Source organism: Chelonia mydas, chromosome 1 (genome assembly GCF_015237465.2).
Source record: "Chelonia mydas isolate rCheMyd1 chromosome 1, rCheMyd1.pri.v2, whole genome shotgun sequence".
NCBI classification, from domain to species: domain Eukaryota; kingdom Metazoa; phylum Chordata; order Testudines; family Cheloniidae; genus Chelonia; species Chelonia mydas.
Window position 1 is genome coordinate 11,876,879 of NC_057849.1, and position 25,408 is coordinate 11,902,286.

Genomic DNA, 25,408 nt, shown 5'->3' on the forward strand with positions numbered 1-25,408 from the left:
GGTTAGGTGGGAATGGGGACAGCAATTTAAGAGTAGTACATTAAGAGGATGAAGAGGAGAGGAGTTCAGATGAGCATCAAGACATGCGGAAAGGACAATATTCAATTATGTACAAGAACATTCCTTTGCTAGTAAATATTAAAAGGTTTATTCCTTGTTAGTTCTGTGTTTATATTAATGAGTTTACAGAATTCTTAGTGAAAGCTGGTCTACTGACAGTTTGTGTGTGGCAAGCTGGGGTGTAAATAGGTAGCACAGTAGCCTGCCCCACACTAAGTGGCCGTGTAGACCCTGCTGCTGTGCAGTAAAAGTTCCATAGTGCGCTTTGATTGACTGTTTCTAAGTCCACTGAATGCATCCAATGAAGTGAGCTGTAGCTCACGAAAGCTTATGCTCAAATAAATTTGTTAGTCTCTAAGGTGCCACAAGTCCTCCTTTTCTTTTTGCGAATACAGACTAACATGGCTGCTACTCTGAAACCTGTTTCTAAGCAGTTAGTGCACTATAGATACATCCCAGCTTACCACACATTAACTACCTGTGCAGACAAGCGCTGAGTGATTTTTCAATGACAACTGGATTTAAAAATGGAACAAAAAGATTATTTTGCTGTGTGAGGGTCATTCTTTGCAGTTACAAACAGACACTGTTTTTGCAGTAACCATTTGTCTTGTTTGAACCCACTGAGATGCTGTTCAAAGTTTGAGGTTACATGTTTACAAAGCACATTTTGTACCACATCCTGTGAAATCATTAAAGGTTAAGTCTTTGAAAACCTGCTAGACTGTCATTTCTTTCTGCCAGTGAGCAATGAGTATTATGACATGTCCCTGTCTGCTTTGTTCTGCAATAGCCCCTGCATTTCTCTGCATCTGAAGAGGCATGGGCATTTTCCCTCTGGCTCCTGTATGTCTGAACTGGTCTTATAAAGGGCTGTAAAAGAAGACATGTCTGATCAGCTGGCAATTATTACTAATATGTGGGGATCATGTATCACTGTATAGGCTGAGTATTTGTAGCCAATTGACTGCAGACATGTAATAAACTAATTTCTTAAAGCTATTAACATGCTTTCTGGGTGGTGAAGACAACTCAGGCCTTAACACCATACTGTGCATATGAAGTTAGGGGGGAATGTGGTGTGATCATAGAGCTTTGTGCAAGATCATGGTTAATGCTATTTTGGTTAAGAATCTGAGCACCAGAAGTAACCTTTAGAATAGCCTCAGTTAACGGGGAGGGAGGGCATGGATTAAAAAGTCAGAGTGCTCTTGGAGGGAAGCGGGAATAGAGAAGAGGATGTTATGACTAAGGAAGGAGAGTAGGGAACTTCCTGTGGAACAGCTAGGATATGGGTTTGGGGGAGCTGACGTGTTGGGAGGGGTGGGAAGCTGGGAAGAAGACCAGAAAGGATCAGGTCACTTGCTCAATAGAGACATAGGGAATGGCGTTGAGTCGATTTTCCAGGCATCAATTAACGTCTGTCTTGACTTTTGTTCACATGGATTCTGCAGCGCTTCCAGTAGTAGAGAATTCAAAATTTTATTTATTAGTCGCATTGCAGTAGTGTCAGTACCCCACTGTGCTGGACAGAACAAAGAGAGAGTCCCTAGCCCAAAAAGTTTACAATTTAATGTGACAAAACTCTGTCCTTGCCTCCGTGGGTCCCGCGTTTCCTGGCGGATTTCGCTAGCCTCAGGGGCTCACTGTGACCCTCCACGTAACCCTTCTTTCTCTCGAGACAAGGGTCACAGTCTACTGAGCCATTTTCATCATAAGCCAGCGAGGGAGGTAAGGAGAAGTTATCCTTCCTTGCACAGTCTCTGTTGTCTCCCAGTCTCAGTGATTAATCAGGGGCCGGGGGGCGGGAGCCCGGGCCCACCCTCTACTCCAGGCTCCAGCCCAGGGACCCTAATAGTATCAGCTATGGTAGCTGACCTTTTAGAAACATGACATGTACAATTCCCTGAGCTACTTCCCCCACAGCAGCCCTCACTTCCTCAAGCTCCACTTCACCCTTACCTCAGGGCCTCCTTCCTTGTGCCTGATATGGTGTATACTGCTCAGTCTCTCCAACAGCGCAACTTCCTCCCACAGCTCCTGACATGCACCCCCACCTGACTAACTGGGAGGCTTTTAACTAGTTTCAGCCAGCCCCTGATTGGCTTTAGGTGTCCCAATCAATCTAGCATTCTCCCTGCCTTCTGGAAAGTTCTTAATTGGCCCCAGGTGTCTTAATTGACCTGGAGCAGCTTCCATTTCACTTAACCTGGTATCAGGGATTTGTTTAGCCTGGAGCTAATATAGCTATCTCCCACTACTTTTCTATAGCCTTCTGGCCTTGCCCCGTCACACTAAGTAATATTTGACCTGTGCCTGTAGGTACAGTATTGTCACTGACATGAAATTACCTATTGCATGGAAGATGGCAGCCAAGCAGACCACCACTGAATAACTTGGCTATAGATACAGCAGCAAGTCCCTAACTCTTTCAAAAATTGCCACGGGGTCCATACAGAAGGAAGAGAACCTCAGCTTTTAAGGTATCACCTGTGTGACCCAAACAGCCTGAACAGTATAGACCCCAGGATAAAAGCATAAGTTGACTCCAATACTATGGAAACTGTAGTAACAAGATCGCCAAGGTATATTAAACCAGGTGCTTAGACGTGCCCTCCCAAGACTGTTGTGATGCTTCCTCAGTTAGCTGGGAATGCACTTTGAGTGCGAGGGATTGAAAGTGCTATATAACTACCGAGTATAATTTACAAGTATTTTGCCTCCTCATTCAGTTAGGTTTGCACTCACCAGAAATGGCCCATCTAGGATATTCTCTTGAACCATTTCATCTGTGTATCCATGGTGTTGGAGCTCTGCCAGGTACTGTGGAGTCCCCCCTACTTTCTCTTGAAGGGATTTCGCACAGATCACTGCCGCAAATTTGGTCTTCTGGGCAGCTCTGTGAGCCACCAGCCAGTGACCAGCCCCTGGCATAAGGAAGTACAAGATTGGAATAGACATCAAAGTAAGCAAACAACCCTTAGAATGTGTTTGTGCAGCACCAACAGTGTGCTAGGTAGTTCGGCATTTGATTTGATATAAAACATGGTTAAATCACTGTTTTTTAAAAATGACCTCTCTGTAAAATATTTGTGTATAAAATAATTAATCGGGGGCAACTCGATCGTCAGTTAAGGACAGAAATATCAAGCCTGTTGCCAGAGACACAGAAAAGCAGAATTTTACTACTGTTTTTAAGTAAATCCTGGATTTTTTCTGTAATTTCTAAGTATTTCATGGATATCAACTCAGCCAAAACAATCCCACAAAATATATAGAACATAGCTAAAGACAATGATAGGGGACAGATGCTCTCCCTGGATCTCTGGCTGCAGCAGTACTGTTCCTGTCCTACTCGGTCATCAGGCTGTGATTCCTATTGAAATTCTCATTAAAATGAAGCCCTAGAGATTATACAAATGTCCACTTTGTATCAGGTGAAGTTTTGGAACATTTTCAGGTACATTTAAACATAGTTTTAGAATGTACTTGTTTACGTTACAAATTCTGATTATTACTGTATGTCTTACTATAGCATCTGGGAGCTCCAGTCCCGGACCAGGACTCTGTTGTGCTAGAAGCTAAATGCAAAACAAAAAGATGGCCCCTGCCCAAAATACTTTACAGTCCAGGGGCTAGAACAGGGGTGGGAAAACTACGGCCCGTGGGCTGGATCCGGCCCCTCAGGGCTTTGGATCCAGGCTGCGGGATTGCCACCCCCCGTGGCGCTGCAGGCCCTGCACCACGTCCCTGCGGCCCCTGAGGGAGGGGGTGCAGAGGGCTCCGCGCACTACTCTTGCCTGTGAATACCTCCCCCAAAGCTCCCATTAGCCAGGAACAGGGAACCACGGCCAATGGGAGTTTCGGGGGAGGTACCCACAGGCGAGGACAGCGCACGGAGCCCTCTGCCCCACCCTTACCCCAGGGGCCGCAAGGACGTGATGCCGGCCGCTTCCCGGAGTGGTGCGGGGCTGGGGCAGGCAGGCAGGCAGGGAGCCTGCCCTGGCCCCAGTGCGTGCCGCTGCCACCCCAGAGCTCCTACAGGTAAGCAGCGCCAGCCCAGAGCTCGCATCCCGAACCCCCCCTGCACCCCAACCTCCTGCCCTGAGCCCCCTCCCGCACCCCCTCCTGCACCCCAACCCACTGCCCTGAGCCCCCAACCCTCCCCGCACGCCTTCTGCACCCCAACCGCCTGCCCCGAGCCCCCGACCCTCCCCGCACTCCTCCTGCACCCCAACCCCCTGCCCTGAGCCCCCTCCCGCACTCCGGCCCCCCCCGCACCACTGCCCTGAGCCCTCTCTCGCACTGTGCACTCCCTCCTGAACCCCAACCCCCTTCCCTGAGCCCCCTCGTAAAGCTCGCACCCCTCCTCTGCCCCAACCCCTTGCCCTGAGCCCCTTCCTGCACACAGCACCCCCTCCCACACCCTGCACTCCCTCCTGCACTCCAACCCCCTGCCCAAGCCCTACATTCATGGACCTGCATGCAATTTCCCCACCCAGATGTGGCCCTCAGACCAAAACGTTTGCCCACCACTGGGCTAGAATGTGTTATGAAGGTACAGCCCTTAGTAGCAGGAGGTGCAGATTTGCACCACCCCAAAGAGAGCTGGAGTAGAGCTTTTGACTCAATGGTTGCATCTGCACTACAGAATTGAACAATTAGTAAATGAATGTGCAAGCCAGTGCCTGTACCAATGGTGCAAAGTTTAATTAACCACTCTGCTTCAGGTGCAGCTTTTCCCTGCACATATATACGAGTGCTGTTCTGCACCATTGTAGCTGCATTGTCACCTGGATACTTAACAATAGCCAGCACACTTCCCTGAGGTAGTGGCTCATGGGAGATTTCAAAAGGTGTCAAGGAGGAAAATTAAGGAAGAACCAGTGCCATTTCCAAGTCCTTTTCCCAGCATCACAATTACTTTTCAAAAGCTCCAGCAGAAACCCTTCTGGCTGAGCAAGAAGCAAAAGGTGAGCGTTGTTCTTGGCCTCCATTTGGCTAAAAGGACTTGGAAATGGCTCCATGTCTTGGAACCTTCTGGGACTTTCCCAGGAAATAGACTCATAGAATATCAGGGTCGGGAGGGACCTCAGGAGGTCATCTAGTGCAACCCCCTGCTCAAAGCAGGACCAATCCCCAATTTTTTCCCCAGATCCCCTAAATGGCCCCCTCAAGGATTAACTCACAACCCTGGGTTTAGCAGGCCAATGCTCAAACCACTGAGCTATCCCTCCCCCAACTTCTACAATTTCCTGGGCTCCCACAAGGCCTTTTGAAATCTCCCGGAAGCCACTGCTTCAGGGAGCTGTGCTGGGAGCTGTGAAGAAGAACGAGAAGACAATGCAACTGACATGGCATAGTCTTATGCAAGTGTCGGTGCAAGGCAAAACTTAAAAGTGCATGAATAGTGTGTACACAATACACCATTAGAACTTACCCTCATGATGTCCCATCTGTTCATTACCAATGATCAGTTCCCTGGTGCAGACATAGTCTTAATTTGTTGTGTTCACACATGACTCTAGACTAAGTTTGTAAAGGCAGGGGCTCTTATTCATTTGGCATAAATGTACAGCATTGTGTACATTTATGACATGCACATGACAGCAAATACATGTGTCACGAAAAATGAGTTATTTTCTTTGGTTTTCCCCTCCCCAGATCATTATAGTGACAGTTACACTTGAGTTACTATCTGTGATGATAATCTAATTAAAAGTATCACATTTAACCAAATTTAGCCGTGGTGTAAAAGGATGCAGTTCCCATAAAAGTCATTTATGCCAAGGCTAAATTTGGCCCAGTGACTTTTCCTACATTAAGTGCATGCGGATGTAAGAATTCTTGCACACAAATTGAAGTAAGTGTCTAGAGTTTCTAGTCTGAATGAGACTCATCTCTTAACGCATATATTTTAACATATGGGTGATGGAGACAAATCAAAAGTCCAATTGCCAGATTCCGAGGTGGCGTAAGTCAGCATAACTTCACCGAAAATAATGGAGCCACACTGCTTTATACCAGCTTAGGATCTGGCCCCAAGCCTTTAACAGTTCTATGGAATCTGACATGGTATTATACTGCGGGGTGACAAAGTTATTAGCAGTCAAAAAAAAGTTACCTTCTTCACTTGTCCGCAAAATGTTTCTGGCAGGGAAGCAGTTGGTTGCATAACTGTTTCCATTGTCCAGTTTATACAGCTTTGTTGTAGCCATCTTGTTTGCAGAGTTACTAAGAAGATCAAGGCACAAATAAACCAGTTTACACTTTCACTGGTACTTTTATTTTCACAGCTAATAATATTACTCAAAGCACTGTATAAAGATTAGCTAGTAAATCCTCAAAACAATCCTGTGAGTGTACATGGTAGGCATTCCCGACTTTTATATACAAGAGTAAACTGAGATGGAGAGATTACAGCCAAAATTTTCAAACTTGAGTTCCCAAATATAGGCAGCTAAATCCACCTTTAAAATATCAGAACGTGTTTGCTTGAGTCAGTATAGAATATGACTCCGATTATTTTTCTGCTTTAACCCTCATCCTCCCTTTTCTTACCCCTTTCAGAGAATCACAGAATCTCAGGCTTGTAAGGGACCTCAGAAGGTATCTAGTCCATCCCCTGCTCAAAGCAGGACCAGTCCCCCAGTAAATCATCCCAGCCAGGGCTTTGTCAAGCCTGACCTTAAAAACTTCTAAGGAAGGAGATTCCACCACCTTCCTAGGTAACGCATTCCAGTGCTTCACCACCCTCCTAGTGAAAAAGTTTTTCCTAATATCCAACCTAAACCTCCCCCACTGCAACTTGAGACTATTACTCCTCGTTCTGTCATCTGCTACCACTGAGAACAGTCTCGATCCATCCTCTTTGGAACCCCCTTTCAGGTAGTTGAAAACAGCTATCAAATCCCCCCTCATTCTTCTCTTCCACAGACTAAACAATCCCAGTTCCCTCAGCCTCTCCTCATAAGTCATGTGTTCCAGTCCCCTAATCATTTTTGTTGCCCTCCGCTGGATGCTTTCCAATTTTTCCACATCCTTCTTGTAGTGTGGGGCCCAACACTGGACACAGGACTCCAGATGAGGCCTCACCAATGTCAAATAGAGGGGAACGATCACGTCCCTCGATCTGCTGGCAATGCTCCTACTTATACATCCCAAAATACCATTGGCCTTCTTGGCAACAAGGGCACACTGTTGACTCATATCCAGCTTCTCGTCCGCTGTAACCCCTAGGTCCTTTTCTGCAGAACTGCTGCCTAGCCACTCGGTCCCTAATCTGTAGCGGTGCATGGGATTCTTCCGTCCTAAATGCAGGACTCTGCACTTGTCCTTGTTGAACCTCATCAGATTTCTTTTGGCCCAATCCTCTAATTTGCCTAGGACCCTCTGTATCCTATCCCTACCCTCCAGCATATCTACCACTCCTCCCAGTTTAGTGAGGAGGGTGCTCACTCAAACTTGCTGAGGGTGCAATCCACGCCATCCTCCAGATCATTAATGATTAATCATTAATCATTTCCTTTGTTATCTTCATGTTCTGAGGCCTTGAGCAAGTCACACAGGCCAACGTTTGAAAACCTGGGTGTCAAATATTAAGCACCTAAATAAGTGATTTGATGGAGGAATGATGATGGTCAGTGTGGCGTTGGCATGACGGGGTAAAGTGGTGAGGTAGTGGCACTGGTTACCAATGGAGGACGCAAGGAAGTGGTGAGGTTGGCACCCGGTTGGTGTGGAGGTGCTGACAGGGAACGCGGTGCGAAGCAGTCAGCACGTGGTTGGTGTGGGGGTGCCAACGGGGGACAAGGCATGAAGGAGTTGGCATGGGGCACCAGTGGGGAGATGTGGCATGATGGGGTTGGTGTGGGCTATGAAGGCGGGATGCGGCATGACGGAGTCGGCGCGTGGTTGGTTTGGGGTACTGACGGGGAACACAGAGCAACAGGATCGGCAGGTGGTTGGCACGGGATACCAGTGGGGGACGTGACACGGCGGAGTCGGCACAGCGCAGTGGAGTCAGGGAGTGTTTGGTGTGGGGTACCAGAGGGGGATGTGGCTCAGTAAAGTCTGCGCATGGCTGGCGTGGGCTACCAGAGGGGGACATGGCGCGTGAGTGGGATGGGATACCAGTGGGAGAGGAGGCGCAGTGGAGTTGGCGCGTGGTTGGCGTGGGGTACCAGTGGGGGACGCGGCATGGCGGACGCAGTGAGTGGTTGGGTTGGATACCAGTGGGAGAGGAAGCGTGGGGGAGTCGGCGCCTGGTTGCCGCGGGGGACGCGGCCTGAGGTAGTTGGGAGTCCCCAATGGGGTGAGACGTTGGAGCCAAGCTAAAATCATAGAGCTCTTGGTCCTCCAGTTCCTGGAGAGGCCTTTAGCCTCACTCCCGGGAAGACGCTGCGCGGGGCCCCTCTCACCCCGTCTCTGCCCTGTGCGTGCCGTTGGTACCTGTGCTTCCCTCGCCATCGTCCTGGGCAGCGTCAGCCCCTGGCGGAGTCTCCGCGCGCCGGCTGTCAGGGCCACCAGGCAGCCGCCATGTTGTCTTCTCCCCGTGCGGTCCCCATAGCAACGGGGACGCTCCCGAGGGCTCGAGCACATCGGGCAACGCAAAAAACTACGTATCCCAGGGCGCCCTGGGGCGCGCGCTTCCGGCCACGTGCCCCAAGCGGCGGCAGCTTGTAATATTCTGTCGAGGTGGACGTGCTAGAAATCCCGTCAGCCTCCGCGCGGCTGCCCTGCGCAGCCAATCGCCGGCGCACAGCTCGCCCCGAGCCGCGGGGTGGAGGGAGGAGAGAAGATGGCGGCGAAGGGCGGCAAGAACGGGCTGCTGGAGAAGGTAGCGGGCTGGGGGAGGGGACGGCGGGCTCGGGGCGCCCCGCGGCTGGGGCCTCGGGCCTCGGGCCTCGGGCCTCTGGCTCAGGCGCTGCAGCCTGGGGCTAGGCCCCTCCCCTCGGGGGGCACCCGGGACTGATCCCTGCCCCCCCTTCCCCAGAGCCGCCTCCTCTTCCCCTCCCCCCCCGGCATCCCCCCCCACTGGGTGCGGGCTGCTCCCTGTCCCCCCCCAGAGCCGCCTCCTTTTCCCCTCCTCCCCCCCCGGTATCCCCCTCACTGGGTGCGGGCTGCTCCCTGTCCCCCCAGAGCCGCCTCCTCTTCCCCTCCCCCCCCGGGTATCCCCCCCCATTGGGTGCGGGCTGCTCCCTGTCCCACCAGAGCCGCCTCCTCTCCCCCTCCCCCACAGCACCCTCCCCCCACTGGCTGCGGGCTGCTCCCTGTCCCCCCAGAGCCGCCTCCTCTCCCCCTCCCCGGGTAACCCCCGCCCCCACTGGGTGCGGGCTGCTCCCTGTCCCCCCAGAGATGCCTCCTCTCCCCCTCCTCCCCCCCTCCGGCATCACCCCCACTGGGTGCGGGCTGCTCCCTTCCCCCCAGAGCCGCCTCCTCTTCCCTTCCTCCCCCCCCCCCGCCCCCCCCGGTATCCGCCTCACTGGGTGCGGGCTGCTCCCTGTCCCCCCAGAGCTGCCTCCTCTCCCCCCCCCAGCCTCCTCCTCACTGGGTGCAGGCTGATCCCTGTCCCCCCAGAGCTGCCTCCTCCCCCCCCCCCCCGGGTATTCCCTCCCACTGGGTGCAGGCCCCTCCCCTCGGGGGGCCTCTGTGGGCATGGGCGAGGGGCACCCGTGCCTGATCCCTGCCCCCCCCCCTTCCCCAGAGCCGCCTCCTCTTCCCCTCCCTCCCCAGCATCCCCCCCCACTGGGTGCAGGCTGCTCCCTTTCCCCCCAGAGCTGCCTCCTCTCCCCGGGTATCCCTCTCACTGGGTGCAGGCTGATCCCTGTCCCCCCAAAGCCGCCTCCTCTCCCCCTCTCCCCCCCACCCCGGGTATCCCCCTCACTGGGTGCGAGCTGCTCCCTGTCCCACCAGAGCTGCCTCCTCTCCCCCTCCCCCCCAGCATCCCCCTCACTGGGTGCAAGCTGCTCCCTGTCTCCCCCCCCCCGCAGCCAGCCATCTCCTGTGCGCCCCCAGGGGTCACCCTCACTGGGCACAGGCTCATCCTGGCACACACACTCCCTTTTGAACCCTGAGGTGGGGGCCCTGGCCCCTTAGAGCATTATCTCCAGAAGACCTGGTACAGGGGCACAGGCATCCATCTGGGGCTGGTCCTGTGACCCTCAGCACAGGAGTCCTAGCACCCATAACCCCACCCCCACCCCGAAGAGCATCCCTCACACCCTTTATTTGAGTGTCGAGAGACCTCTACATGGCTCCCTTCCCATGAGTATTGAAGCAGGGCTTTTGAACCCATATGTGCTCCCCTTTCCCCACTCTGAATGTAGGAGGGGGACTCTTTGGTTCCATAAGGCTTCCTCACCTATGTACATTGAAATGGTGCTCTTAGCATGTATGTGCCATGTGTGAGCATTGAAACAGGGCTCTTGGCGCAAGCAAGCCCTCTTCTGCCAACATCCCATTTTGCAATTAACGTGCTCCTCTCCAGGCACTCCTTAGTACCCAACCCTGCTTCATGGAGCATTTTGCTATCGGAATCTACTCAACACAGAGGTGTGGTTCTGTAAATGCACATTTGAAATAATGGACAGCTGTAACTGGTCCCTCTGCTTTGTTCCTTTTCAACGTTGTCTCTTTGCCTGGCATGCGCAGCATATGATAGGAAGTAAAATGCAGAAGTAACGAAACAAAGGAAACTAAGGCCAGGTCTGCACTAGGAGCATATTGCTGGTACAGCTATACAAGATCAGCAAAGCACTCCTAGTATGACTTCAGCTTATGTCAGCATTCCTTATTCCAAATGCTCACCACCACCACCTTACTCTGAGCAAAATAAGCTCTACTGGCAAAAGTGTGAGTTTTGCTGGTATAAGCTGTGTCCACATGAGGGGCTTTTACTGGCACAGTTTTGTCAATTAGAGATTGTACCTCATTGTACTCCTGACAGACATAGCTATACTGGGAAAAGTTTGTAGTGTAGATCTGGCCTAATGCCTATGGTTATTAATATGAAGTGAGTTTGGTAATCTCAGCCCAGTTTTGAAGGGCCAGGTGTTTGCATCTTTATTTCTCCCTTTCTCTGCACCAGCCTTGACTTTGGCCTGGAATGGGACAATCGAGTTTGAGATCAAAATATACTGTAGGCAATAGGTTTTTAGAGCTGCTGTCATCTCTTAAAAACACTTGTGTTACCTGTTGCCGTAAACGATGGGGTTTTTTAAAAATTAAATACTTCCAGGTTTCTTGCTGCAAGCAAATGTGTTTAATTTTCGGATTTCAAATGGCAGCAGTTTGTGGTTTTAGTGTGATGCCTTCTGGAAGTATCCTCGTTATTTTCAATGTGCTTGGTAAGCCTTCAATTCTGGTTATGTAAAGTGCAACCAAAGCAAATGTGTGCTGGGGAATATAAATATCTTTATCTTCTGAAATAGCGGCTGTCCAGTTGGTGCAGAAACTGAGTCATTCAGTAACAGTGCATTGAATCTGTTGGAAACCCTAACTATAATCTGATGTATTCTCCTCAGGATTTCTGTTTGCATGCATGCACACACTCTTACTTGAGAGCTGTTCTTTCTCACTCATGTTGATTTTTGGATGGCTTTGATGAAACCTGGTGATCTCAGGGAGCAGAGCAGTTGGGACACATGTTGGTGAAGTGATATCTGGAGAACTGCTGGTGGCTGAATATCCTTGGTTACAAGGGTTTGTGTTCAGCTTTACAGAAGAGCTAAGACGAAGGCCAGGAGGTATGCCATGGCAAGGGACAAATATTTAGCACACTTCTCGTGTTTTATAAATATACTGTCAGGTAGAACTTTTCTGGGTACTATGCATACTGACTACTCCATACTGTCTTGCTCCATTAGTAGGGCTTGCAGTTCATCTTTGACCATAAGCTAGATCAGGTGCAGCCCTTTTGATTTTGATAGCCACAACCTGACAGACTGTCTTTCTAGTTGAGTTGAAATAGATTTATTACAACCATAGTCTACATAGGCTGCTGACTTGTTCCTCTTGACTACTTAACTTCATGTGGAGGAGAGGGTGCCAACCATCCTTAAACATGCAGATGTTCGCTCCATCCTCAAGGTCTGAAACCCTCTCTTTTGGTGTTGTAGTGTAAGATGGGAATCAATTAGTAATGATGACAAGGATTTGACATGTACTGTCTTTTGAGGGCTGATCTGAGCTCTCTTGTTGCTCCATGTGGTAGAGGCCCATTGGTGAAATTACTTGCAAATATAAGATAGAGTATTATTTATGCCCCTTGCTTATTGAGGAGACTTGCTTCCAGGCAGTGAGGTGGTTTAAGAACTCTGGTGTCACTTTCACTCAGTCCTTGTCATACAAGGCTGTGGGTTGGATGTAGTATAGGAGTGGGTTTTTACTGGAGCAACTTGTGCAGACTATATCCTTGCTTATCCTCGGGTGACCTTACAAGACATTTGCTTATTTATGTCTACAGCACCCCAACATGTGCTGTGTGCCTTCTAGAAATATGTGAAAAGACAAGTTCACTCTCCTAAAAATGCCACAGTCTAATAAAATGAGAATAACAGGGTGAAAGGGGTGAGGAAGTACCAAGGTAAAGATCATGCAATGACTTGTGAACATGTTGAATTCCTTCCATAATGGGGTGGGGTTGGGTTGGGAGGGGTGGGGGGGGTTGGTGTGTGTTAACTTGCTGAGATGCAGGAGTGAGCTTTAAGGAAGTATTAACATGGTGGTAGCTTAACAAATGAGTCTTGGCGTTATTGTAAGCACATGGTTACTGGGAGGGGTGGAAGCCTATAAGTACAGTAGAACCTCATAGTTACGAACACTAGAGTTATGAAATGACCAATAAACCATACATCTCATTTGGCACCAGAAGTATGCAATCAGGCAGCAGTAGAGACCAAAAAAGAAAGCAAATACAGTACAGTACAGTGTTAAATGTACACTACTAAAAAATAAAGGGAAAGCAGCATTTTTCTTCTTCATAGTAAAGTTTCATAGCTGTGTTAAGTCAATGTTCAGTTGTAAACTTTAGAAAGAAGAATAATAATAAAGTTTTATTCAGAGTTACGAACAGCCTCCATTCCCAAGGTGTTTGTAACTCTGAGATTCTACTGTATTTAGCCTCTAGAAGAGATTACCTGTCAGCAGGGCTTCTCCTTTGCTGCTGCATCCTGAACAAGCTGCTGTGCATTTTCTAGGGTTGGCATGAGGGTAGCTACACTGAGGCAAAAAAAGGAAGATGGGGCAAATCCTAACACACTGGGCTGAGGCAAAATTTGTTAATGTGAGGCACTCAGTTACTAAAGCAATGAGCATTATCAACCAACATGTCAATAAACAAACTTTTTTAATACAATCACTTTCATCTCCATATTTATCATCTATCCCTAATTGCCCTATAATGGACACCTTTGAATTCTTACACATTTCTCATTTTATGAGAGGGATTCTTTTATTATAACACAGACATTTTATTCAGTGGCTCAAATGTTCAGAGATCACTTTTAACATAAGTTAGTATTAAATGTTTAATCATGGAACATGGAGACAACTTCCCTTTAAATATTTTTGGATTCCAAGTGTCACTTTTTCCCTTAATTTCCTATCTTAGGAACAAGCCCAGGAATACAGTAATGACTTTGTGGAGAGAACTAGTTATTGTCGCTTCAGAAATGTTAGCTACAGAATTGCTTCGCATGTGTGTTCTGGTAATTTAATAAAGGGCACGCAGATATAATTGAGAATTTCTTTGATTTTTCACAGTTTATCTCAAATTGGTCAGGTCAGTTCCAAAAAAGCGACTTTTAAATGGCTTGTTGAACTTACCTGTTGTATCAATAAGTCCAGATCAAATTTGTTCAATTTCACAAATAAAAAGCTAGTTTCTCTATCAGCCCTGAAAATCCAGCCTCTCCTTGTACTTCATCACCAGTAACAAAGATTCTGCAGGTCAAATGACACTTTTGCTTCTTTGTAATATTGTTGGTTTCATTGGGTTCTAGGGGTGTAATAGAGGACAGAACATGGTCCTGCAATTGACAGTTCACAGTTCTAGTCTGTACATCAGCAACAGAATAGGATCAAGCTATTCTGTGTTGACTCTGACTCAACAGTAGTAACTTATTTTTGACACTTGAGTGACACACACAGCAGATCTGTAGCATAAGAAGCTGCCATTTTTACGTCATTTCTTTTTGGAACAGTAATACATGTTAAGGCTCTAGTAATCAAAATACAATCACCTGTAGGCAAGTATCTTCCCACAAAACTCCCCATCTCCCCCTCCCCACCTCCCACCCCAGTTGAGAAATGGAGCCTAGATATTGTCGCGAAGGATGCCTAGGAAATGCTTGTGTGCAGTCATGACATTTGAATTATTTTCTTCAACTTCCTTTTGGTTTCTCTTTCTGCCAACAGATAAGGAGGGACTGAGAGACTCAGAGGTGGTGTGGGGATGTAAAGCTTACTTGACCTTTGGGTACCAGTCTAGTTATTAGAAAGAAACTCAGAAATCCTTCCCCCTCAACCTTTTTCACTTTCCCCTCTGTGCCCCTTCCCCCCCCCCCCCCCCAACTCCAAACACACATGTTCAACTAAACCCCTGTGGATGATCTAATGTGGAGTGTGGAAAAAAATCTAAGACTTGTATGCCGTTATAATCTGTGGGAAAGGGTTTTCTCGGCTATGATTCATTCTATACTAACCTTAGTATTGCTGTAAAAATCGGGGTCCAGTGATCTTCCATAAATATCTTCTATTTTAAACTTACACAAAAACAAGGGCTATATTAACTACTGGCAAAGGGCCTGTTACTATGCTGCCTTGTAAAATCAGCTCCTGCACTTGCACACGTGCTGAAGTTTCCTAGGCATTCAGCAATTCTTGCCTGTGTGTCTCAGAGCAGAATTGTGTGATTATTTTTCAGCGCCTGTAGAAGTAAATCAGGGCAAACATCTTATTTTAAAATAGTTTATTTTAACCAGAGAGAGATGTGTGCTCTTCTGGCACTAAGTCAGTAAATCATCTTGTCAACTTCACCTTGGGGAACTAATGCAAGTTCAGAATATCTCCTACCAGGATCTAACGTATGGTTCAAGTTCTACTGAAATATCGGGCCATTTAAAATACACACAGCTCAAAGCAGTACTGCAAAGTCCTGCCAAATGAATTTAAGACAGATATTGCTATGAGTTTTATGAACTTTAGGGAGGGAGTTAACTCTTGTATTACACATGTGAAGTTATACTTGGTCCATCATAAGCAATAGGGTCGCATCTCTGGGCGACAACTTGTGGAAAATTTGAATGTAATAATAATACCCAACTCGTACATATCACTTTTTATCAGTAGATCTCAAAGCGCTTTACGAAGGAGTTCAGAGTCATCATCCCCATTTTACCTATGGAGAAACTGAGGCACATAGAGGCTAAGTAACTTGCCTAAGGCCACTCAGCACACAAGTGGCAGAGCTGAGAATAGCACCCAGGTCTCCAGAGTTCCAGTCCAGTGCTCTTTCCACTAGCTCACACTGCCAAGTGGCTAGATGGCCAGTGTATAGCTGGGTTAAAAGAGTGAGGATTATTTTTGTTCTTGTTTTCTTTAAAAATCTCTCATTCGTCTAGGACAGGGGTTCTAAAACGTCATTGCACCGCGACCTCCTTCTGACAACAAAAATTACTATACAACCCCAGGAGTGGGGACCGAAGTCTGAGCCAGCCAAGCCCCACTGCCCTGGGTTGGGGGTCGGAGGGCAAAGCCAGAGGGCTTCAGACCCGGGTGGGGGGCCTGTAACCTGAGAGAGAGAGAGAGACAGTTTTCATAGCAAATGTAAGTACTTTTGGAAGATTTGATGGAAAAGAATTAACAAATCATCCAGCATCATTAACATTCCTGTCACTGGCAGTGGCATCTGTTGGCAAAGGCAAGCATAGAACTGAAATTACAATCACTCCATTTTAAATTGTTACTTTACTGGATCATTTCTACAGCACTGCTTATGAGACTCATCAGATTAAACCTTTTCAAAACTTGGTATATCATGGCCACAACAATAAAATCTACTAAATCTGAGGTCTGCTTTGAAAAAAGCATGGTTGGAAGGTCTAACATCATGCTGAATTGCGGTACAAACCACTGACAGTACTGCAGCACAATTGTGTAATAGGTACTAGATTTCGTTAATCTTTGGGCAGTTGTTCATATACAAATGATACTTGCTATGGAGCACTTCCTTTGAGTGTGGTTTTGAGTTACCATTTGCTCTTCTCTTCCTATTCAGTATGGAAACACGTGTTTTACAAATAAAATGTTTACGCATGCCAAGTTCTTGGAAGTGACTTGATTTCTCAATTTGCATTGCAGTGGAGGATTGATGACAAACCAGTAAAAATTGACAAGTGGGATGGATCAGCTGTGAAAAATTCTTTGGATGATTCTGCCAAAAAGGTATATACTGACTGACTGTGCTAGCCTCCCGATGGGCCTTTTGAAAACGCTGCCGTGGGAGCCACAAAGGTACTTAAGTGCCTACATTTCATTTTTAGGCACTACTGTGAGGCACAAAACTCCCACTCGGCTGCTGCCTAACCCAGTAGGTGCCTAAACTCACTTGGCATCTAAGTATTTTCCTCTGGGCGTGCTCGTTGCAGCTTCACTCTAGGCGCCTGGGCGCCTGTTTCCTTCCTGAACATAAGCACTACTGCTTCCTGATAGGTATTTGGAGGCTTATCTACCACCTCAGCCCCAGAGCGATTCACAAACCAGGAAAGACAGGTGTTTGGTCCCCTAAGTCATGTGCGCGGGCCCAATCCAGTTGGCACCCTCTGAGCACACCTTCCAGATCGAACACACCCGAGGGGCCCACACAAAACAGCCAGGGGCGGGAAAGACCTTCCTTCTAACCTTTAGCCTTGTGTTCAAGAAGGACAAGTGCAGAGTCCTGCACTGAGGACGGAAGAATCCCATGCACTGCTACAGACTAGGGACCGAGTGGCTAGGCAGCAGTTCTGCAGAAAAGGACTTAGGGGTTACAGTGGACGAGAATCTGGTTATGAGTCAACAGTGTGCCCTTGTTGCCAAGAAGGCTAACGGCATTTTAGGCTGTATAAGTAGGAGCGTTGCCAGCAGTTTGAGGGACGTGATCATTCTCCTCTATTCAGCATTGGTGAGGCCTCATCTGGAGTACTGTGTCCAGTTTTGGGCCCCATACTACAAGAAGGATGTGGAAAAATTGGAAAGAGTCCAGTGGAGGGCAACAAAAATTATTAGGGGGCCGGAGCACATGATTTATGAGGAGAGACTGAGGGAACTGGGATTATTTAGTCTGCAGAAGAGAAGAACGAGGGGGGATTTGATAGCTGCTTTCAACTACATAAGAATGGCCATACTGGGTGAGACCAAAGGTCCATCCAGCCCAGTATCCTGTCTACCGACAGTGGCCAATGCCAGGTGCCCCAGAGGGAGTGAACCTAACAGGTAAGATCAAGTGATCTCTCTCCTGCCATCCATCTCCACCCTCTGACAAACAGAGGCTAGGGACACCATTCGTTACCCATCCTGGCTAATAGCCATTAATGGACTTAACCTCCATGAATTTATCCAGTTCTCTCTTAAACCCTGTTATAGTCCTAGCCTTCACAACCTCCTCAGGCAAGGAGTTCCACAGGTTGACACTGCACTGTGTGAAGAAGAACTTCCTTTTATTTGTTTTAAACCTACTGCCATATTAATTTCATTTGGTGGCCCCTAGTTCTTGTATTATGGGAACAAGTAAATAACTTTTCCTTCTTCACTTTCTCCACCACTCATGATTTTATATACCTCTATCATATCCCCTCTTTGTCTCCTCTTTTCCAAGCTGAAAAGTTCTGTCTTTATTCTCTCCTCATATGAGACCTGTTCCAAACCCCTAATCATTTTCGTTGCCCTTTTCTGAACCTTTTCTAATGCCAGTATATCTTTTTGAAGATGAGTGCACTACATCTGTACACAGTATTCACCTGAAAGGAGGTTCCAAAGAGGATGGATCTAGACTGTTCTCAGTGGCACCAGATGACAGAACAAGGAGTAATGGTCTCAAGTTGCAGTGGGGGAGGTTTAGGTTGGATATTAGGAAAAACTTTTTCAGTAGGAGGGTGGTGAAGCACTGGAATGGGTTACCTGGGGAGGTGGTGGAATCTCCTTCCTTTGAGGTTTTTAAGGTCAGGCTTGACAAAGCCCTGGCTGGGATGATTTAGTTGGGGATTGATCCTGCTTTGAGCAGGGGGTTGGGCTAGATGACCTCCTGAGGTCCCTTCCAACCCTGAAATTCTATGATAGGGTATACACCCAGGATGTGGGGGACCCCTAGTTCAAGTCCCCATCCCCCCCTTCCCCTCCCAGCAGGAGAAGGGATTTGAACAGGGAGCAACCACCTCTCAGGTGAGTGCCCTAGCTACCAGGCTATGGGATATTCTGTTGTGATTTCCTCAATGTCTCCTCCTGAAGTTGTTCCACTTGAATTCAGCAATGGAATACTTCAGTACTAATTGGGCCAGTGACCAAATTAGAATGCCTGTGTAGCCTAGTAGTTATGGCACTCAGCAGAGAGGTGGCAGATCCCTGTTCCAATCCCATCTTCCCCTCAGGAGGAGGAATGACGTGATCCAGGAGTCTCTATCCTGGGGGAGTACCCTAGCCACTAGGCTAATGAGTTGTATGGGAGGTCCTCGCCCTCCCCTCGGCCATTTTGTTTTAGGCTCTGCACACAATTTAGGCCTATCGTCTCCTGGTTCGTGAATCACAAGCAGAGCTGGGCGCCTCCCTGGAGCCCAGACTTAGGCGCCTGTGTCTGTGAGAGGGGCAGGGCTTAGCACACCCCCCCCACCCCACCCCAGTCAGCATCTCCCATAGGCTGATTTAGGTGGCTCCGCACCTAGCAGGCTGGCTTTGGTGGAGTGCTTTCTTAGGCGCCTGTCTCTCCCTGTTCATCGTATAAGGAGCCTAGGTGCCTAACCCGGTTTGGGGGAGGGGAAAGGGGGGGTGTTGCACTGTTGCTTCTGTGATTTTTCTAGGTGCCCTCAGTGTTGCAACACCTGAGTCCCTTCACGGATTCCATGCTGGAGCCTCGCTCTGTACAGAACTCTCATGAAAGCCAATGACAGATCTGCGTGCAGACGTTTCCAGGATCAGACTCCTATTGAGTGTCTCCTCCTAGAGCTGTGAACGACTCAGAAATCACTTGCTTTCTTAGATGTTTCCAACTCAATTACCATGTCATTTTCCATTAATAAAATTGGCTAGTTAGCCTTAAAATGGCTTTTGCTCGTATTAGGAAAAGTTTAAAGAACTTATGTACATTTAAAGACTATTTAAATTAGATATAAAATATATCTAAAGTTGCAGCACTCTCACCGCATTTATTGCTGTTTCTGTGATGCTCCTGGAGTTGAATGGGTTTTCCCCTTTCGGATGCTTTAATTAAAATCATCTGGATTATGCAGTTAAAATTAGTGCATCTATAGAGAATTAATTTAACTCTTCTTTGGAAGCCATCTGTAAAAGTAGCCAAGTATACAATAAACTGGGCTCTTTGCTTTCCCATCAGGTTCTCCTGGAAAAGTACAAGTATGTGGAGAATTTCTGTTTGATTGATGGCCGCCTCATCATCTGCACAGTCTCCTGTCTCTTTGCCGTCGTGGCTTTGATTTGGGATTATCTGCATCCCTTTCCTGAATCTAAACCTGTTCTCGCTTTCTGCGTGGTATCATATCCTTTCCTGTGTGCTGCAGGTTTAAGACATCTGTTTGTCTTTCCCCAACAAGTTAAAAAAAAAAAATTTTAAAAATCCATAATTGTCTTTCCCCTTTTAGAAGACATAGAAGTAAAACTGGTAGGTCCTGTCTGAATTTCACAGGCAGTGGGGCTTGCCAGGTTTCTATTTTAGTATTTTATTTTAACATCCAAGTCCTCTTCCACATTATTTTAGTGGAAGAAACTTGTATTTCTGTAAACGGACTCCTATAGCACCAGCTGCTTCCTGTGATACTACAGATCACGTGCTGGCAAGCAAGAGCAATTGTCTGAGGCTGCCATCAAGGAATAACAGGTACATAAAAATTGGGAAGAGGACAGCAGTATAAATGTAAGTTACATTTAGAGAACAGTTAGTAAATCTGAAGTATTGAGTAACTTTTATCATTCAGGTTTTTTTAGCAATGTTCTCTGCCATTCTGAATACTGACTTTGTTTCTGCTGTTTGGCTATAGGAGTTAGTCTCCTGAATTGTCTGCACTAACCATGTCCAGAGTGATGGCTAAAGGGTGCAACATTTCTCTGTATATACAGCAATCTCTGTGAATTGTGCAGATAGTCTCAGGGGGGCAGTGTGAGCTGGTAAATGGAGCACAAAGCTGAGAGTCAGGAGCTTTGGGCTTCTAACCCCTACTATTCCACTGACCTGCTGTGTGACCCTAGATACACGGATTATTTCCACTGCTTATTCTACCTCAGGCTTTCATGAGGCCTCCTTTAGATGTAGGCAGTGAAATTTCAGTCAAGTAACTGAAAACACCATTTAGTCTTTATATTCACGCTTAATTGTCTTTTAATCTTTTGATTTTTCTGTCTGACTCCTTGGTAAGTCTCGTTCAAGAGAGGTTCTGATAAACTTTTGCCCACCATTCATGTCACTTCAGGCATTGATCTGTGGTCTTGTGGTAGTGGGAAGATTTCTAAGAGCTAGAGATTGACACATTATATTTGCATTTAACTTGTTCATACTAATAAAAATGTAAACCAAAAACCAAGCTCTAAATGATCTTGTCAGAAGCAATTAAATCCCCAGCCGCTGTGTGGAGATGAATCATGTATTTGTATGCATTCCATTGTTCACATGTCCTACTTGTTACTGTTGCATGGCTCTCGTATTCCCTTAATTTCTTTAACTTTCCCGAACTTATTTTGTGATGATGGGAATCCTGACCATCTATACGTCATACAAGGAGAAGAGCATTTTCCTGGTAGCACATCGAAAAGATCCTGCAGGGATGGACCCTGATGACATCTGGCAACTTTCCTCCAGTCTAAAAAGGTATTTTTGCTTCTAGAACCACATTTACCAAAGGACAATAATGACAGAACGTCCACGCCCTGCTGAGGCCTGGGATTTGCCTACTTACTAGTTACTGAGGGGCAGGAATGTCATTTCCGCTTCCTGTTAGTTCTGTCACCTTTCTCTGTACAGATTTACTCAGAGCAGCGCAGGAGCCAAATGGCTGGTGTCTGTGTTTTATTTGCAGCACTGTGGCATAAGCCTTATACAAAGGGTTCTATATTACACCTGTGTCATGCACTGCATTGCCTCCCGGTTGGTTTCTGGGCAATATTCAAAGTGTTGGTTCTACCAAAAGCCCTGAATGACCTGAGACCCGCTTCCTTAGAGCCTGTCTTTCTCCCTGTGCTCTAGTGCCGTTAATACCCACATGGAATTACCCCACATATTTTCTGCTCTCTATATCAGGGTTTCTCAACCCCGTTGGTAGAGCCCTATAGCGGGCATGGTATTGCCACCCTTACTTCTGCACTGCTGCTGACCGCAGCGCTACCTTCAGAGCTGGATGCCTGGCCAGCAGTCGCCACTGTTCAGCCGCCCAGCTCTGAAGGCCAAATTTGAGTCAGTAGCACTGCAACCCCAAGAACCAGGTCACAACTCCACGCAAACAAATTTGGTCCAGTCATGGGGGTGGGGCCAAACCTGAGTGGTGCTGCAACCCTGGAGGTTGCAATGCCCGAAGCGGAGAGCCACGCCCAGCCAGCCTCACAGCACTGGATTTGCCACTGTGGGGTGAGTGCTGAGCAGGACCCAACCGAAACCACCCCAGGGCCTCCACCTCCAGACTATTTACTGGGTCGCAACAGGCCATAAATATTTGCAAATGGGTCCTGAGCCCAAAAAGGTTGAGAACCAGGATCTCTATATTGCACCCTTTTTGCGTCCGTATTTGTCAGGTGTTACATCCCCTTTTAGTCATTACTTAGCCAAGTTAAGTCTCTTTTCTCTTTAAGTCAACTCCTTCTGTCCTTTCGTCGCTTAGGCCTGATCCTTCAGCCGTTAGAAAAGTAGACCCATTAACTCTATTTGCATGAATGCAGATTGCAGTATTGGACATTTAGTTGCTTTTATTTGAGCTCCTATCATGATTTCCAGTTTTGAGATGTCTAAAACTTTTATGCAGTATTCAATTTTCTGTCCCCTATTATAACTAATATATGTAACTTGATGCCACAAGATATTGGAGTCCCCAGAGTTTAGCATGATTCAAAAAAGAAACTTTTTGAATGGGGAGAGTGTTAGCTTAGATAGGCTAAAAGAATAAGGGTTACAAACCCTCATGTTTCCGGCATAAACCAATCACTGACTGATGGGTTAGGAAGGAATCCTGTATCTTTAAAACATCTGGTACTGGTTGCTGTAAGATATGACACCAGAAGAGATGGGACACACATCTCTCCCTATATGCATATATATGAATAGCTGGTTGCCTCCCTGTTTGTGATTTAATTGTGCTTTCTATTCCTGGCCTGTAAAATATATTTTAATTAAAGTGTAAAACAGTCAGACTTTTGGAGACACAAGCATTTTATTAACTGAAACAATGAAAGCAGAGCAGGAAGGAAGTAGGTGGAGGAGGGAGCAGGAGCAATGTTAGTTCGCTTTTAAGGGCAGAGGAATTGCTTACATGGAATTGGTTCATGTCATTTAAAACAGGGAGGCATTACCCCAAAGTGTGGCTTCTAAAATGTGGCCCAATTAACCTCATCTTTGACTTAAAAACACAGTTTTCCTTAAAAGATCATATAGATACATATTAACACACACACTGTGGAAATCTTCCATGGCTGTTGAACTGATCTCACGGCATGGACACTGTCATTTTCAGGAAGTCAGGTCCACTGTGACATGGAGAGATTGATCTTTACTGACATGTGAAGAAAGCACTTCATTTTGTCTGTTTGCAGACTCAGGAATGGATGGGCCTTTCTGCCTAGGTTTTTATTATCACTATGTCATTTGAGCACCTTAACAGAAAAAGAAATGAGGTTAGTGCTAGTCGCTTGGGGAGACGAGAATCTCTCCTGCAAATCCAGGACTCCTCTGTCTGAAGGAAACAAAAAACAAGATAATTTCAAGCAAAACTGCCTCTTAAATGCATATTGATGCTTACCAAAAAGCAGGGTTACAATTCATGAGCTTGCCCATTAACATCTACATCAGTTTCACCCTGTTAGAATTAAAATAGCAGTAAGGTCAGAGCAATCAACAGCCATGGAGAAGTTTGAATTTTACTAGTTATTTTAACTCTAATGTTAATTTAAGAAAGTGCTAACCCCAAAAAGAGCATTAAAAAAATCCTTTAATATCGAGTTATTATTTACTGATGCTGCATGTTGCAGCATCTTTGTGTATAGACGGTGGAGCATTGCATGCTGGGACCTGGGCCGTACACCTGTGGTGAAGATGGGGGTTGCTGCAGCATGTGCCACTTGTTCAAATTCGGGGTGTTCTTTTGGCTACTAGGCTCTCAGCCCAATGCAGCCACACAGCTGTGCCAAATCTGAGTAGCCCCCTCTCTAAACTGTGACTCACGTTCTCTTTCTGTGTCCCTTCAAGGTTTGATGACAAATACACCCTGAAATTGACTTTCATCAGCGGGAAAACCAAACAGCCAAGAGAAGCAGAGTTCACCAAATCTATCGCTAAATTCTTTGATAACAATGGAACATTAGTCATGGAGGCCTACGAACCGGAAATCTCCAAGCTTCATGACAGTTTGGCCACGGAAAGAAAAACAAAATAATGATTCCAATGGCCATCTTCCTGCGTGGATCATGCTAAATTAATACCAATAAATAAAGTGAAATAGCAAAGAATGTTACTTGCCTCTGTTTTTGTCCTGAAATCCTATTTAATTCTGGATAAAGCAGGATTTTAAACTTGGATCTGAAATCTTGAAGCTAATGCAGTCAGATTAAAGCTGCAGACGGTCTTGACCTGTGTGGTTGCAGTGTTTAACCTGCCTTTCAGGTTGCTCTGTCACTTTTGAGATGATGTTGGATGACATTTGACCTATCAAAGACCTTTAGGAGGGAGGTTTTTGCTCAATGCTGTATTGACTTCCTCCTTTTTACCTGGCAGTGCTTTATAGTATGTAGCTCTGTGCCATGCAGTGTTTGGGGGATTTTAGCATTCACATTTCGCTGACTTCATTTTATCTTTTTCTTAGTGAATCTTTGTTAGGAATTCAGGACAAAACCTTTATGTAAAACAACTCTGTCCATTCACAAACAAGTGTTTTCTTTATTTTTATATTTATCTGATTGGGGAGTGGGTGGGTGGGATCGATTTTTATATCAAATCCTTTTATCTGTTGGAAGAGAAAAATATCGAGACTGCAAATAGGCTACTTCTGTATGTTAGAGCATGAAATTTATTGACAAGGTGAAAAAAGCAATGGCATTTTTAGAGCTGTAAATGTCCTTCATGTTTGTCCAACTGGCATATTTCGTATTGAGATTCTGTTCAGTTGTGTCCCTGATATAAACTGTCATTTTTCTAAATGATTTTTTTTTCAATAAAAGGAAAGAACAGATGTGAAAACAGTGTTGTGGTCTTCATGGGGGAGAGATTACCGGAGCCCAGTCATCTTAAAATCACATTCCTGTCTAGAAAACCATGGTACCCACTACCACGTTACATACATACCTGAGACCACTAACACTGAAGAGTTAGACCCAGATCCCCAAAGGAATTTATGTGCTTATAGCCCTTCCTTTGCCATTTTGTGTGGAGTTAAGTGCACCACTGCTGTTCTTGCTAGAAACTGCTTAGGCACCTGCGTCCAGAAGAAGGGTTTCCATCTGTGAATCACAAGCACAGCTAGGTACCTCCATCCATCTCGGACATAGGTTCCTAACTTGAGAGGGGTGAGACTTAGGACACACCCCTCTCATCAGTGTCCACTATTGGTTAGTTTAGAAGATAACCCACCTAGTGTGCTGGCTTTTGTGGTTCTCATTCTCAGGGCCGAAACTCTCCCCATGCATAGCCTAGGCATCCAAGCCAAGGTCTGGGGATGTCCCAGTCCCTTTGTGGATCTGGGCCTTTGACTCCCTTCAGTTTGTGCATTTGACAGCTCTTTCTCGGGAGTCCATTTCACTGTTTCTTGGAGACTTCAAGGGAGAAACTGCCCAACTGAAAAGACCTTTATAACCATCAGCAGGGGAGTAAAAGTACTCTTCGTCTCACAATGATTTGAAAAAAAAAATTGAATGTCAAAACAATTAAGTTGTCACCCTTTAAAGAACAGCA

General features: G+C 46.7%; 2 protein-coding genes across 4 annotated transcripts in view; one reads left to right on the top strand and one right to left on the bottom strand.

Moving 5' to 3' along the window:
* Positions 1–8,699, bottom strand: part of XRRA1 (X-ray radiation resistance associated 1) — a 50,796-nt gene extending 42,097 nt beyond the window's left edge. For 2 of the 3 annotated variants that reach the window (XR_006285518.1, XM_037877690.2), the window contains exons 1-3: positions 8,512–8,646; positions 6,185–6,294; positions 2,809–2,987 (exon numbers count right to left, since the gene is read on the bottom strand). Coding sequence is in view for 2 of the 3 variants with exons in the window: in XM_037877690.2 (XP_037733618.1) it covers positions 2,809–2,987; positions 6,185–6,278 (273 nt within the window). In the remaining variant the exon portion in view is untranslated. Of the gene's footprint in view, positions 1–2,808; positions 2,988–6,184; positions 6,295–8,511 lie in introns of all 3 variants that reach the window. The other variant, XM_043527380.1, reaches the window with a different exon arrangement.
* A 48-nt stretch (positions 8,700–8,747) lies between these two features.
* SPCS2 (signal peptidase complex subunit 2) lies at positions 8,748–24,697 on the top strand. The gene is made up of 5 exons (XM_037877791.2): positions 8,748–8,899; positions 16,423–16,506; positions 19,646–19,806; positions 20,996–21,130; positions 23,711–24,697. Exons 1-5 carry the CDS (start codon positions 8,861–8,863, stop codon positions 23,895–23,897), a joined length of 606 nt encoding a protein of 201 aa, XP_037733719.1. The 5' UTR covers positions 8,748–8,860; the 3' UTR covers positions 23,898–24,697.
* Positions 24,698–25,408: the final 711 nt, after the last annotated feature.